Source organism: Hyperolius riggenbachi, chromosome 2, assembly GCF_040937935.1.
Source record: "Hyperolius riggenbachi isolate aHypRig1 chromosome 2, aHypRig1.pri, whole genome shotgun sequence".
Taxonomy (NCBI): Eukaryota; Metazoa; Chordata; class Amphibia; order Anura; family Hyperoliidae; genus Hyperolius; species Hyperolius riggenbachi.
The window spans coordinates 378,705,613-378,722,227 of record NC_090647.1 but is presented as its reverse complement, the minus strand read 5'-3'; the positions used below and the strand labels follow the sequence as shown (position 1 = coordinate 378,722,227).

The 16,615-nt window shown below is 43.9% G+C and overlaps 1 protein-coding gene across 2 annotated transcripts in view; it reads left to right on the top strand.

Moving 5' to 3' along the window:
* Positions 1–16,615, top strand: part of RAP1A (RAP1A, member of RAS oncogene family) — a 221,457-nt gene that overhangs the window by 133,206 nt on the left and 71,636 nt on the right. For both annotated transcript variants that reach the window (XM_068269744.1, XM_068269743.1), the window contains one exon: positions 5,872–5,940. In XM_068269744.1, coding sequence (XP_068125845.1) covers positions 5,872–5,940 — 69 coding nt within the window. The remainder of the gene's footprint in view (positions 1–5,871; positions 5,941–16,615) is intronic.

Genomic DNA, 16,615 nt, shown 5'->3' with positions numbered 1-16,615 from the left:
TGAGAGTGGGCAAGATCCCTAAAGCTCGCATGGGAAAAGTGATTTCAGCCAGTGGGTCCTAAAAGAGTTAGGGCCCACAGAAGTGAGTGCAATTTTTATCTCGTTACTGATCATTTATTCATTAAAGTTGGGTTGTTTATTCCACACTGAGGGAGTAATAATGTGAGTGTAAACAAGAGGATGCAACGTTACCACTTCCACTTTGCAATCACAGAGAGAAGTATCGTCCTAGTCCTCCCACGGGATTGTATGCACTCCCTCGTATCTCTTCCCTTGTTAGCAGTGACACTCCTGATAGCGTGTGGAGTGCAGTACTGGCTGCTTTAATTTGTAGTGAAGATCAGAGCGGGTCTACCCCTTGCAAAACTGTGGAGAGGAGAGTGCAAAGTCCCGCACACGGAGGTATTGGAGGCTTCATGATTGGCTCAAGTGTGAGCAGAAAGTTTTGCAGGACACATGCAAAACATCATGGAGGTATCTAAACCACTCACAGGAAATGAGTGGCTGCATCTATTTAGTCACGGCTGCAATTGTTAAGGAGTCCTGGATACTATACCAGCAATTATTCCCGCCTGGCTATGCAGCCCTAAGGTATACTTAAAGGGGAACTTCAGCCTAAACAAACATACTGTCATCAAGTTACATCAGTTATGTTAATTAGAATATATAGGTAATATAATCTCTTACCCACCCTGTTTTAAAAAAACAGGCAAATGTTTGTGATTCATGGGGGCTGCCATCTTTGTCATGGGGGCAGCCATCTTTTTGGTTGAAAGGAGGCAACAAGGAGCAGGAGACACAGTTCCAACTGTCCTGTGCCCTGATAACCCCTCCGAGCTGCACACACTAGGCTTCAAATGTCAAATTCAAAATGTAAAAAAAAAAAAATTGCACCAAAACAGCAGAACAAGAACAACATCAGAAATCCCATCATGCTTTGCACAGCATCAGAGGAAAAAAGCCCGGGCAGTTTTCTTCTGTGCAGCTAAACATGAGGCTTGTATAAGAGAAACAAAGTTCTGATGCTGTGAAACTGTTAAAGAAACACCAAGCCTTTTCAGTGCTGCTAAGTCGATTTTTAGTCTGGAGGTTCACTTTAACCTTGTAGTCCACCAAATGTGCAAGTTCTTGTACTATACCTCCAAAAGGGTGTGCTGGGCCATGACTAAGACAATTTCTGATAAAGTAAACTTCTGATATAGTAAACCACTTTTCTTGGTCCCTGGGAGTTTACTATGAGATTATACTGTATTCAGATTGGAGTGAGTATATGATTTCGCCCAGAATGCTTCACTGCTGAATATGCAGTGTCCCTGTCCCTGTAAGCTAACCACACCTTCAGAACCGCTTTTTGGTCCTTTGAAGCCCCCTTACATCCTCCTAGGAGTTCCGGTTCACCATGAGCTTGCTTGTGTGGTCTGTAACATTTTTATTTTCTTTTAGATCTTGTTAATATCTAGGTGTGTCATTTACCTGTGGGATGTGCTCGTAAACACAAATTAACCACTTAATGACAACAGGACGTTTAAATGTCCAGTGTATTTGCGGAGAGTGCACCACCAGTTTGTTACTAAATTAGGCACATGTGGTATCATTTTTCACCGTGACGAGTTGTAGAATACATTTTGGTGGGTCTTAAAGCTTGGACACACATCACATAAAAAATAGATGCGAACAAACTCAATCCAACATTAAAATGTAATTTTCAAAATTATGATTACATTTGGGAAAGTTTTAGCAAAACTACAAGAGAGATATGTGCAAAAATTTCAACCGTTTTAAGTAGTAGAATAGAGTTTAGAAAGTCTTAGGGTTGATGCCCATGTCTTGTGTATTCTTTTTAGTCACAAACTGAATCAAGGGCAATTACATTTTTGCATATTTTGTACCAAAATAAGACTTATTTTTGCATATAAGCTCTTAATAATCGATGGTGTACAATGAGAAAGCAAAAAACTGAAAAATAGACACCTTTATTTCCAAATACAATTTTGTCACCATACATTGTGCTAGGAACATAATCTAAACGTTATAACCAGGATGAATAAGCAATATAGTTTGTGGGTTTAACTTATAGTTAGCACTGTTTGTTTATTGTAAAGCTATAATGGATGTAAATGGAGAAATAGTGTGTTTATTTTTTGTTTTGTTTTTTCCTTTAAAATGCATTGAGAATAAGGGAATTACTAAACAAAATTGTCACACACTAAACGCATAATTTGTCCTGAAAAAAACAATATATAGATATTATAGGTGTGATTAGCAGTAAAAAAGTTATTGGTGAATGAATGGGAGCAGTGCTGATATGTGAAAATTAGTTTGGTCCTGAAGGGGTTAAATTCATGGAGGATCCACCTTTCAACTTGAGCTATGCACATACAATAACATCTGTGAGCAGTTACATAGTTATTTGTGTTGAAAAAAGACATACTGTACGTCCATCGAGTTCAACCAGAAAACAAAGTACAACACCAGCCTGCGCCCTCACATGCATGACTTTACATTTTTCAACATTGAATTTCATCTGCCATTAATGTGCCCATATAGCCATCCTATCCAGATCCTGTTGCAATATGTCACGATCTTCCTGACAATTGATGACTCTGCACAATTTTGTATCATCTGCAAAAATAGCAACATTGCTTTCTACTGTATCTACTAGAGAATTAATAAATAAACTGAAGAGAACTGGACCCAGTACAGACCCCTGTGGGACCCCACTGCTAACAGTCACCCATTTTGAATATGATCCATTGACCACAACGCTTTGTTTTCTGTCCATTAGCCAGTTCCCTATCCATGCACACACTCTTCCCCAGTCCTTGCATCCTCAACTTTTGCACCAGACTTTTGTGGGGAACATTGTCGAAGGCCTTTGCAAAGTCCAAGTATATCACATCTACAGCATTCCCAATATCCACATTAGCGTTCACTACCTCATAAAAGCTGAGCATGTTAGTCAAACAGGACCCGTCTTTAGTAAACCCATGCTGATGCTGAGAAATAAGATTATTTTCTTCTATGAAGTCTTGTATAGTATCTCCTAGTAATCCCTCAAATAGTTTGCATACAACTGATAAGCTTACAGGTCTATAATTTCCTGGATCTGATTTTTTTGCCCTTCTTTAATGGGAAAACGTGGGCTGTACACCAAACTACTGGAACTCTGCCAGTTGAGAGAGTCACAAAAGATAAGATAAAGGGGTTTATCGATAACTGAACTTAATTCTCTTAGGACCCGAGGATGCATGCCATCCGGGCCAGGTGCCTTGTCTATTTTTAATTTATTTAGTCTTGCCTTTTATTGCACACCTTTATAATTGCTTAATGCAGCCTCAGTCCCCTCCTGTTTTAGGACCTTATGGGTATTCTTTTTCCACTTCATTTTATCTCTAACCTATCCATTCATCCATAGAGGCCTTTTTTATTCCTAGACGTTTTGTTTCCATATGGGATATATTTACTATAATATTGATTGAGAATAATTTTAAAAGCTTGCCATTTCCCTTCAGTGTCCTTCCCTTGTAACACATTATCACAGTTCACTAAACTTAGTGCCTGACTGAGTTGATTGAACTTTGCTTTTCTAAAATTCATAGTTTTAGTTGTCCAGCTGTCCTGCGGCATGTCAGTCACCAGATCAAACATTATCATGTTGTGATCACTATTTCCCAAATGTTCTTGAACCTGCACATTTGATACATTTTCTGGTCTATATGAAATGATGAATTTTACGGTATCAGTTGCTTCCGTCTCCAAAAATGTAATTGACAGGAAAAGCATAAACCACCTACAGGCATGTGAGATGGTTCTTCCGGTTGACCCGTCGTTCCCTTAGCCTTTTGTGTATACTGATCAGTCAGCTAGAAGAAGATGAAGCCGGCACCATCATTGATGGTGCCAGCTTTATCTTCTTCTATATGACAAGTGGTTTATTGTGCTGCTGAGCCAACAGACCAGGAACATCACAAATTGCACACAGGTGTGCATCCTGTTCCAATCTTTATTACTGATCAGTCAGCTGCACACGTACACAGTGCAACGTTTTTCTAGCACGTCTAATGCACATTTTTTTAAAAAAGTTTTCTATGGATTGTTACTGATCGGTCTGCCGCAGAATTCAATTCCAAACCGCACATAATCCAGTCATTTTAAATAGTTTGTCAGTAGGAAAGTAAATATTGAATCCTATGTACATGGTTTTCCCTTGTGGAATCCTTAACTTGATGGGTCAGAAGTTTTCTGGTAGCACAAGGAGGATCTAGAACATGCATGGGCAAACTTGGCCCTCAAGCTGTTAAGGAACTACAAGTCCCACAATGCATTGCAGGAGTCTGACAGCCATAGTCATGACTCATAAAGGCAAATGCATTGTGGGACTTGTAGTTCTGTAACAGCTGGAGGGGCGAGTTTGCCCATGCCTGATCTAGAAATTATTATGCGAGCGGCTCGATGCCGGCGCGTCACCGCTCGTCGGCCCAGATAGTTTCCCGCTCGTCCCCGCGGGCGCTTTTTAATCAGCGCTTCGTTTTTTCTATTCTGCCCGCCGGTATCGAGTGCGGAATCGATTAGGCGGGCAATCGGACCTGTCGTAAATTATCAATCGAGCCATCAGCGGCTCGATTGATAAGAAGAAACGAGCCGTGTATGCCTAGCATTAGACTCTAAAATCAGGAACAAATCATGCTGCTAGAGAACCTGAGCAGCCCCTGCACTTACTCACCTTCCTGGGATCCAGCTCTGCAGTTCTCCCTCCATCCTCTGGGTGGCACTTTAACCCTGTAGTGAAATTGCCGGCATCGTCATGACAACAGACAGTGATCTCACCAGAGGGATCCAGAGCCTCCAAGGACAGAGAGGAGAGTAGCTGCCAGTGTCTGGGTTCCGGGGAAGGTGAGTAAAAACGCCCGCTGTGCTTAAGGCCGGTTTCACACTGCAAATTGCCCGCCGCACCACTCAAAAAAGGGCGTCAGGGAATACTGCCTTACTGTGGCAGTATATATATGGTACGGTATTCTCTGTTGGTACCCGACCAAGCAGGAAGTGACGCTCACTTCTTGCTGGCCAAGCTATGACTTGCGCGGAAGCGTGTTGTAAAAAAAAAAAGCATGCGCGGCTCGTAAAACTTGCGGTGGGTATTCACACTGATGCGCGTTGCTATAGACTTACATAGACTTACATGACTTCCAGTCCTGATGCAGGTACGCGTGGTAATGTAGTCTTGGAAGCGCGTCAGATTGAGGACTTCTGGCGCACGCAACACAGGTAATGTGATTTTCCCCATAGACTTTAATTGCACCGCAGTAGCATTGTGACAATGTGCCACACTGCCACGGTGTGAAAGGGCCCTAAGGCTCTGCACAAGCTTCCCAGCGGCTACCCCAAGTCAGGCTCGGGACTACTGGCTGCTTTTTTCCACCCCAAGCCTGACTCAGGGATACCGCCAGGGAGGTTAAAGGATGCCTGAGGCAAAGTCTTTTGTACAAACTGAGAGAGCAGGCATGTATTGACAGCATTCCTTATCCCCCCCCCCCCCCCTTTCTACCTTGTAAATACCCCATGTAATGGTATGCATTATGGTGCAAGCACTAGGCTGGCAGTAGTGTGACCTGGCCCTGACATGGTACACTTACTGGGGCATTTACAAGGGAGGAGGTGGCATGAGGACTCCTGCCCATACATGCCTGCTCCCTCAGTTTGTACAAAAAACTTTACCTTGGGTGTCCTTAAAGCATAATTTCTGGTAGCTGTGTACCTCTTCGTGAGAGATGTCAACTAAATGTCATTTTAAAATGAGTTAAAGGTTTAGCATTTATCTTTTCACATTAGAAAATGCTGTATGCAATTTCATTTTTTTTTATTTTCTTTCAGACAGTGCAGTTTGTTCAGGGAATTTTTGTGGAAAAATATGACCCCACTATAGAAGATTCCTACAGAAAGGTAAGTTGGAGGGTCCTCATTTTGTTTTGCATTTCTCTGTGAAATCCTTTAAAAAGGCTCTCTAACGCTTGCTATTTTTGTCTCATCTGCATTAACCACCTTGGCGTTATGTTTCTTTCTGGATTTAATGCTGGGAATACACGGCTCGATTTAGAGCCATTTAGATGGCTCGATTGATCATTTCTGACACGTCCGATATCCCGCCCGATCGTTTCCGCGCTCGATTCCGCATGGGGACAATGGAAAAAGATAAGGATAAACGAGCGGAAGATGAGAGAATTGCCCACGGAATCGAGCGGGGAATCGATCGGGCGGCAGAATCGAGCCGCAAAAACGCACCGTGTATTTCCAGGAACACGTGCAACTAACCCCTTAGGGTCTAAAAGCGATGCAATTTTTTTGCACCCTTTCAGACCCTAAAACCTGGAAACAATCATGCTGTCAGGGAGGTCTGCAGCAGTTCCACAACCACCTCCTTGGTTCCAGCGCTGCCGTTTCCCCTTTATCATCCGGGTGGCGCTGCAACGTTAACATGAGATTGCTGGCTGTCGTCATGATGACAGGCGACGATCTCACCAGGAGAAAGCAGAGCCTCGGAGGAGCAGAAGAATGGCGGCTGGGAGGTATGTAGAAACGCTCGCTGCGCGCATTGCTCTGCACACAGCCTCCGGCAGCTACCCCGAGCACAGGTCCGGATTACCGCTCTGAGCTGCGGGTTTCCGCCTCGACCCTAGTTTGGGATTATCGCCAAGGAGGTTAATATTGATCTATTATTAAGTAATTAAAGGGACACAAGTCATGCAAAAAAAAAAGTGTTTTATTCACCTGGGGCTTCCAACAGCCCACTGCAGCTGTCTGGTGCCCACGCAGTCTCCATCAGATGCTCCTGTCCCCCGCCGGCAGCCACTTCCGGTTTTGGTGACAGGCTGGGAACGCGAGTGGTTTTTCGCGTTCATGGCTGCAATAGCACCCTCTATACTGCTTTCCCAGGCGTTCCCAGCCTGTCGCGAAAATGGAAGTGGCTGCCGGCTGGGGACAGGAGCATCTGATGGAGACTGTGTGGGCACCAGACAGCTGCAGGGGGCTGGTGGAAGCCCCAGGTGAGTAAAACTCATATTTTTGCATGTCTTAAAGGGAACCTAAACTGAGAGGGATATGGATGTTTCATTTTAAACAATACCAGTTGCCTAGTAGTCCTGCTGATCTCTTTGCTGCAACAGTTTCTGAATCACACACCTGAAACAAGCATGCAGCTAATCCAGTCTGACTTCAGTCAGAGCACCTGATCTGCATGCTAATTCAGGGCCTGTGGCTGAAAGTATTAGAGACACAGGCTCAGCAGGAGAGTCAGGCAAGTGGTATTATTTTAAAAGGAAAAATGCATGTCCTTCTCAGTTTAGGTTCCCTTTAAGTATTCCTTTTAAATGTTTGATCTTTTTTGGCTATTGCAATCTGTGAAATGATTATTCTCTACCTAAAGGTTAATTAAAGTCACAACACAGAGAAAAATAGTTGCACTATCACAGAATGATGCGCTCTGCCCAGCTGATGAAAGATACAGCAGATGTAGTATGTGCAGTAGATCATCATTTTTTTGTGATGCATTATTACTACTGTAAATCCATACATGGTTCATGCACAGTGCAGCTGGAACCTCCAGCAACACACATACAAAATACAGAATTCATGCATGATATGAAAAAAAATCTAGCAAATACAAGCACATGTTCAATTACAGTAGAATATCATTATAGTAAACGCTTACATAGTATATCTTTGTATATAGTAGACTCAGGTCCCAGCAAATGTGTCTGTATAAATATACAATTATTAAAATATACAATGTATGACCAATTCTGATTTAGTAAACTACTTTTCCTGGTCCCATGAAGGTTACTATAAAGGGATTCTACTGTAGTAGAATTACTGCTGTAGAAATGAGGAACACAAGGAGTAGGGCCCTGCCCTTGCAAGCATACAGTATAAGGTCTCCATCAATGATGGTCTTGAATATATACTGTATATATACTAAATCCTTGTTAGCAAGGTAAGCTGAGTGCATATACTTTAACCACTACTGGACCACCGTCCATTTGGTCCCTGTTCTGATTCTTTCCGTATTTTAGGGTCTAAAAGCGGTGCAATTTTTTTTTTGCACCCTTTCAGACCCTAAAACCTGGAAAAAAACATGCTGCCATGGAGATCTGCAGCAGTCCAGCAATCACCCACCTCCCTGGCTCCAGCGCTGCAGTTAAGCCTCAGTCCTCCGGGTGGCGCTCCAACTCTAAAGTGAAATTGCGGGCTGTCATGACGACAGCCGACGATCTCACCATCAGGAAGCACATCCCCGGAGGAGAGGATGAAGAATGCCAGCTGAGAGGTATGTAGAAACGCTCCCGCTGCGTGCATTGCTCTTTATTCAGCCTCCGGCGGCTACCCCGAGCAGAGGTCGGGATCACTGCTCTTAGCTGCGGTTTTCCGCCCAGACCCTAGCTCAGGATAACCACCAAGGAGGTTAATGGACCAATGGAGGTTTTAAAACTTCCAGTATTTCTGACACTCATGCACGGGTATGTGCACGGACGGGCACATGCTCGAGCACCCGCGTATCCACACGTGCACACGCATGCGCAAACTATGCACTTTAAAAGTGACAATCTGGGGCTTCTTCCAACCCCTGGCAGCCTATCTGTCCCTCGACGCAGCTCCAGTGTCCAGGGATCCCCTTCGATGCTGGTGCCGACCTTGCCAGGTCGACATCTTCTGTGCAAGTGCATGGCTGCGCCGATTGCGCTCATGCTCGCTTACATGGCCTTGAACATTCTTCACTGTACTTTTGCTCCTGCACAATATGCTCCAGGCCATGTGAGCGCGATCATGTGCGCCACGCTCAGGCGCAAAGGATGCTGACCTGATAAGGCCGGCATAGGAAACTGAGTCAGAATTGCGGTGAGGGACAGATAGGCTGCCAGGGGCTGGAGGAAGCCCCAGGTAAGTGGATATTTTTTTTCACCTTAACTGTTTCTTGATATGGCTGTTTCCTTACGAGTTGCCTGGCAGTCCTGCTTATCTCTTTGGCTGCAGTCGTGGCTGAAACAAGCATGCAGCTAATCCAGTCTGGCTTCAGTCAGAGCACCTGATCTGCATACTTGTTCAGGTGCTGTGGCTAAAAGTATTAGAGACAGAGGCTCAGCAGGAGAGTCAGGAAACTGGTATGATTTTAAAAAGAAAAATCCATATCCTTCTGAGTTTAGGTTCCCTTTAAGGCAGGGTGCACACTTGCAGGGCCGTTTTGGCCGTGTGATTCCCGGGTCTTTCGTCTTTTGCGTTCGCGCTTAACGCGTACGGTTTTCCGGGAATGTTTCCACATTTCTGACAGCATGTACAGTATGGACCAAAAGTTTGGACACACCTCATTTAAGATTCTTTATTTTCTATGACTATGAACATTGTAGATTCACACTGAAGGCATCCAGAGTATGAATTAACACATGTAGAAATATAGTACATAACCAAAAAGTGTGAAACAACTGAAAATCTGCCACTTTTTGCTTTGATTCCTGCTTTGCACACTTATGGCATTCTCTTGATGAGCTTCAATAAGTAGTCACCTGAAATGGTCTTCCAACAGTCTTGAAGGAGTTCCCAGAGATGCTTAGCACTTGTTGGCCCTTTTGCCTTCACTCTGCGGTCCAGCTCACCCCAAACCATCTCGATTGGGTTCAGGTCTGGTGACTGTGGAGGCCAGGTTATCTTGCGCAGCACCCCATCACTCTCCTTCCTGTTCAAATAGCCCTTACACAGCCTGGAGGTGTGTTTGGGGTCATTGTCCAACTAAACGCAAACCGGATGGAATAGCATGCCGCTGCAAGATGCTGTGGTAGCCATGCTGGTTCAGTATGCCTTAAATTTTGAATAAATCCCCAACAGTGTCACCAGCAAAGCACCCCCACACCATCACACCTCCTCCTTCATGGTGGGAACCAGGCATGTAGAGGCCATCCGTTCAACTTTTCTGTGTCGCACAAAGACAGAGTTTTTTTAATTTTATTTATATTTTTAACTATTTATATAGCGCCGTCATATTACGCAGCGCTTTACAGAGTATATATTGTCTTGTCACTAGCTGTCCCTCAGAGGGGCTCACAATCTAGTCCCTACCATAGTCATATGTCTATGTATGTATTGTGTAGTGTATGCATCAGTCTAGGGTCAATTTTGGGGGGAAGCCAATTAACTTATCTGGTTGTTTTTGGGATGTGGGAGGAAACAGGAGTGCCGAAACCCACACAGACATGGGGAGAACATACAAACTCCTTGCAGATGTTTGAAAAACCAAAAGATCAGAGGTCTGCGCTCCATAACACAGTTTACTGATACTTTGAAGAAAAAAATGATTTCACCAGTCACATAGGATCCGCTGGCTCCAAAAGAACACATATATACTCCAATTATATTCCAATCCACAAAGAAGCCGCAATCACAATCCACAGATAGGTAGTATAGGATTTCCCGTGTCCCTTGTTAATATGCTTATCAGCCCTCCAAAACACCTGGGCACTGGGCTCCTTAAAACCAAAAGTCCTTAAAAATAGAAAGCGGGACTCGCATAGCATAAAAATCCATAGCATAAAAGGAGTATGGCACAACTGTACACCTACCAAGACAAGGCCATCCACCTAAACTCACAGGCCGAACAAGGAGAGCACTGATCAGAAATGCAGTCAAGAGGCCCATGGTGACTTTGGACAAGCTGCAGAGATCTACAGCTCAGGTGGGAGACTCTGTCCATAGGACAACTATTAGTCATGCACTGTACAAAGTTGGCCTTTATGGAAGAGTGGCAAGAAGAAAGGCATTATTAACCACTTCGTCCACAGGTCAGTAGATATACGTCCTCTGGGACTTCATCTAAGCCACAGGTCAGTAGATATACGTATTGTAGCAGAAGCAGTGCTGTGCAGGATTGGGCTTGTTCCTGTGCACATTTTTGGTACTATCTGATGCAGGACTAATTGGCGAATGGGAATATAAGTTTCCTGAGCTAATGAGATTGATTTTTACTATTAAAATACTTTTATTTTCTCATTGATAGTGAAAAACACACTCTGTAGCATTATTTCAGAATCAAATATCTTCACCATAAATTGTGACAGGAACATAATCGAAGTTTTGTGATAAGCAGTAAGAATAGGCAAACAAAATTTGTGTTTTTTATCTACAGTAGCACTTTTTATTTTTAAACTGGAATTGGTAAAACAGAAATGCATGTTTTTTTTCTATTTTTTCTTTGTTTTGTTTTCCAATTAAAATTCATAGAAAGTAAAATAGTTTGAGGGAAAAAATGGCATACAATGAAAGCCTAGTTTGTGTTGGAAAAAACAATATATATTTCATTTCTGTGTCATAAGTAGGGATAAAGTTATTTCTGATTAAATAGGGACATAGCTAAACTGTCAAAACTGCTCTGGTCAATAAGTTGAAAACAAGGTCTGGATGCGAAGTGGTTAACAGAAAGCATAAGAAGTCCCATTTGCAGATTGCCACAAGCCATGTGTGGGACACAGCAGCCATGTGGAAGAAGGTGCTCTGGTCAGATGAGACCAAAATGGAACTTTTTGGCCAAATGCAAAACGCTATGTGTGGCAAAAAACTAACACTGCACATCACTCTGAACACACCATCCCCACTGTTAAATATGGTGGTGGCAGCACCATCCTCGGGGGGGTGCATCTCTTCAGCAGGAACAGGTAAGATGGTCAGAGTTGATGGGAAGATGGATGGAGCCAAATACAGGGCAAACTTGGAAGAAAACCTCTTGGAGACTGCAAAAGACTTGAGACTGGGGCGGAGGTTCACCTTCCAGCAGGACATTGACCCTAAACATAAAGCCAGGGCAACAATGGAATGGTTTAAAACAAAACATATCTATGTGTTAGAATGGCCCAGTCAAAGTCCAGATCTAAATCCAATTGAGAATCTGTGGCAAGATCTGAAAACTGCTTTTCACAAACGCTGTCCATCTAATCTGACTGAGCTGGAGCTGTTTTGCAAAGAAGAATGGGCAAGGATTTCAGTCTCTAGATGTGCAAAGCTAGTAGAGACATACCCTAAAAAGACTGGCAGCTGTAATTGCAGCAAAAGGTGGTTCTACAAAGTATTGACTCGGGCCGAATAATTACGCACACCCCACTTTGCAGGTATTTATTTGTACAAAATGTTTGGAATGATGTATGATTTTCGATCCACTTCTCACATGTACACCACTTTGTATTGGTCTTTCACGTGGAATTCCAATAAAATTGATGCATGTTTGTGGCAGTAATGTGACAAAATGAGGAAAACTTCAAGGGGGCCGAATACTTTTGCAACCCACTGTATAAACATGGACGTTTTTGAGTTCCGTAAACACAGGGATATTGATTTGGATACGATTTTTAATGATTAACTTCCGATACAAGTGAGCCTGGAGCAGGACTTTAAAGGTTTACAGAATGTGATGGAGAAAGAATTACAAACATGGTGGGACATTGCGTCCTTGGAGAGGTATAAGAAAAAGGAAATTGTGCCTAAAAGATTGAGGTGGGATATCTCCCCAAATGATGGGGAAGATAATGAAGAAAATGATGAATGGTTTGAATTTTTGGAAACTTGTGGTTTGGGAATGGTGGATATTATGATAAAGAGAAAAACTAGAAGGTTGCAAAGGTTGGGGAATGAGGTTGAGAGTATTAAAAGAAGATTGGAACCGGTGAAGCATACAGAAGAGTATCAGCAGAGATCCAATAAGCTACAGGAATTTCTAAAGAGTAGTGGAAAGGAAATCATTACTGATAAACAGAAACATTATGTGAAGGATATACAGGCTTTAAAAATCAGAAAGCCTACAGGTGGCAAAAATAGGGACAAAAAAGAAGGGGCACAGGGGGGCTTTAATAATAATGGGGGCCAAAAAGAACAAGCTGGCAGAGGAAGTGGGATACATATCCCCAATAAACCACCGGTTCAGAATAAAGTTCCCTCACCCAAATACCCCATAAATGTTCCACAACCAAAATATCCTTTAACTAATGGACCTCCACCCTATTCACCGAGAGGAAGGGGGGGTTATTATGGAGGAGGGCGCCCTATGGTAAATACTTATTTTGGAACAGTTCCAAAGCAAACCCCCTGGGGTGCTTTAAGGGGGTGGGGTTATGGGGGGAGGGGGGCAATGGGGTCCCACCCAGCCCATATATGAGCCGGAGCATAGAGTCCCTATCCAAAATAGATTTACGCCCCTGGATAATGAGGTCATGCGGGAAAATCAACCTTTTTTTCAGAAACCACGATATCGACAGGACGAATGGCAGGGGGCCCAATAAATTTCCCCCAAAAAATATATTAAAAAAAAGAGAACTAGGGGGCGGAGCGTGCCATGGACGGGTAAGGACGTGTGGACGCTGAGCTCCCGACCACACACTGGAATATAGCCGTTTTTTCTACCTTTTTCCCTATACCTTGAGCCCACCGGGGTATGCCTAGCAAGCCTAAACGGCAAGGCAGGCGACGAAAGAGCCAGAAGACCAACAAAGGTCCTTTAGACAATTTTTTCTCTCAGCGTGTCACCCGGAGCAGCACCTCCATGATGGCGGACACGCCGGCTTCAGGCCCTTCTCCAACCAGCTCCCCGAGCACCTCGGATAGAACATCGGCGTTGTAGGAGATGTGGACTTACCTGAGGGGTATGCCCACTAAAGAGGACATGCTTCAACAAACCGAGCGGATTGTGCGCTCTACCAGGGAGGAGATAGCCGCGCTGAGAACGGATATTGCAGCTACGACACAGCGTGTCACAGGCCTAGAGGCCTTGGTGAGAGATCTTCAGGCAGACGTGGCTTCCTTAAAAGAATCCCGAGATAAGCAGTCCCTGCTCCAGAGTCATATGCGCACCCAGCTTGAGGATCTACAGAACCGGAGCTGGCGCAACAACGTGCGAGTACGGGGACTCCCAGAAGCCACGAGACAGGAGAACCTCCAGCCCTCTCTGCAGGCTATTTTCAATGGCCTGTTAAACAGACCGGTTGACACCATCATTAAAATGGACAGGGTCCATCGTGCGCTGCGCCTTTTACCTCGCAACGCGGAACCCCCCCGTGATGTTATTTGCCGCATTCATGACTTCCCCGTCAAAGATGCTATTATGACAGCGGCACGATCCGCCGGCTCATTTGACTTTGATGGAGCAACTGTTACCTTTTACCAGGATCTGGCGCCCTCTACATTGGCGCAACGTTGAGCCTTAAAGCCGATCATATCAGCCTTACAATGAGCAGGAGCTACATATCGTTGGGGCTTCCCCTTTTATCTGTACGCAAGCCTGAATGACACCTCTTTTACTTTAAGACACCCCAGGGATCTCCCGGAGTTTTTCTCGACCCTAGACATCGCACAGGTTGCTGTTCCAGAGTGGGACCCAGACTCCTTAAGTCTACCTAAACCACCACGAGCAAGGCGGCAGAGAAATTCCGCCTCTTCCACGAATGATTCAAATCTGTGAGTGACGATTGAGACTTTTTCATCTTTCATGCACCGGTAAGACTCCCGGATCTCCCGATTTTGCACCAGAGGTGTGGAACTTTCCCTGTTCTCTCCTACCTTCATACCTTCCCTTCTTGGTACTACTGTTGGCTATGTTGCACCTTCTAGCCCCCAAGACAGCGAACCCTCTTCACTGGGCACTAGCTTAAAAACCTATACGGTGTGACTCCCAAACACAGGGTGTTTAAATGGGAACTCTTCCTACTACATAACAGCCACTTTCTCCCTGCATTGGATGGGCGATGGTCGCGCTGGAGACATCAGACATTTGCACTGGCTTATGTTCTCTTCCTCTCACGTTGGGTGTGGCCTGGCACTTTTTTCCCCTCTCTCTCTCCCACCTAACACCAGTTTTGAGTTTAGTCCCTATATGTACATATACTTTTGTGTCTGCTAGGGTATTAACCATATTTTTAATTTATAGGTGATATCACTTGCTTACTATAACTATTTGTTTGAATATATGCCTACACCCTATGCTCTTTTTAAAATGGATCATGTGGGGAAGGAGTAAGAGGCTGGGTAGGGGGGGAGGGACTTGCTTAGTTACGAGTTGGGTTCAGCGAGGGAGGGAGGGAATAATGAGAGCTCAAGATGGTGCTTTACCGGGTCATTATTCTCTTTTTTTCCTTTGGTACATCTCCAACTGTTAGCTTAGATGGGGGTAATATTCCGTTCTCGTTATACGATTAAGGGGATAATTTTTCCCACTTAATGTAGGTTGTTTCTGTATATCATTTTTACCTGTCACATATTGACTGAAACTGAAGATATGTTAATTTGTATTGTGTGGTCGGGAATAATGAACTCCATCCGTGATGGTGGTTCGTTTCTCCTTCCTTTGCTCTCTGGCCAGAACACTAATATTCCTCTCTTCAATTCTGAATGAGGGGACTGGCCTAATGAGTGACGTGCTGCTCGGGGATCGGTCTCCCTGTAGCACGGTTTTTGGGATATTTTCCCTACTACTGTGTTTTTCTTGTTTTTCCTTTTAATATGTCTTTCTGTCTTTCTTTTCTCTCTTTCTAAACAGTTTGGGTTGGCATCGTGGGCTCTGGGTGGTCATATGTACTTAACTTTAAAACCAGCAGATGGCATCACTTAAAATTCAGACGCTCAACGTCAGGGGACTAAACATTCCTGAGCAGAGATCTGCACTGCTTTCGGAACTCCATAGGACTAAAACACACGTGGCCTTCCTTCAGGAGACGCATCTACGCGGTACTGAACACCCCAGGATAGATAATAAATATTTCCCCCATGCTTTCCTGAGCAATTCTCCTGATTCTAAATCAAAAGGAGTAGCAATACTTTTGTCTAAAGATGTCCCCATATCCCAAATTCAAATATGTAAAGACAATGAGGGTAGATTTGTTATGATAAAAGGCCAGATTAATAATCAAATGTTTACCTTCGGATCATATTACGCACCTAATTCAGGGAACAAACTTTTTTAGAGCATTTTTTACGCGAATTAGATGCCTTTGCTGAAGGAAGCTTAGTTATAGGGGGGGACCTTAATGTAGCTTTGGATCCTGCTCTTGATACTTCTTCAGGTAAAACTGCTTTCCCATATAGACTAATCCTTAAATGTAAGAATGCCCTCCGCTCTCGGCAATTGGTGGATACCTGGCGTATATTGAACCCCTCTGTTAAGGATTATACTTTCTTTTTCACTCCTCATGGGATCTACTGCCGTATTGATCATATTTTTGTATCCCATAATCTTTTATCAGTGGTTTCATCAGCTCAGATCAATACATGCCCATTTTCAGACCATTCCTTTTGTGTCTGTCTCGGTCACTGTTCTTGAGGGGAGACGTGGCCCTTTTTTCTGGCGACTTAATTCCTCTCTCCTCGGGAACAAGGAGGTAGCAGATAGGGTGGAAACGGCTATTATTTTCAAACCAATGACGTAGAAGGTATGTCCCCTATGACACTCTGGGCCGCTCATAAATGTGTGATCCGGGGGGTTTTGATACAGAAAGGAAGTCGCTTAAAAAAAAAGAGAAAACTGAGGCTATTACTAGGGCGCTTGAGGAAATTCATAGACTTGAAAAGCTACATAGGGGCTCTATGTCAAGGACTGACTTGG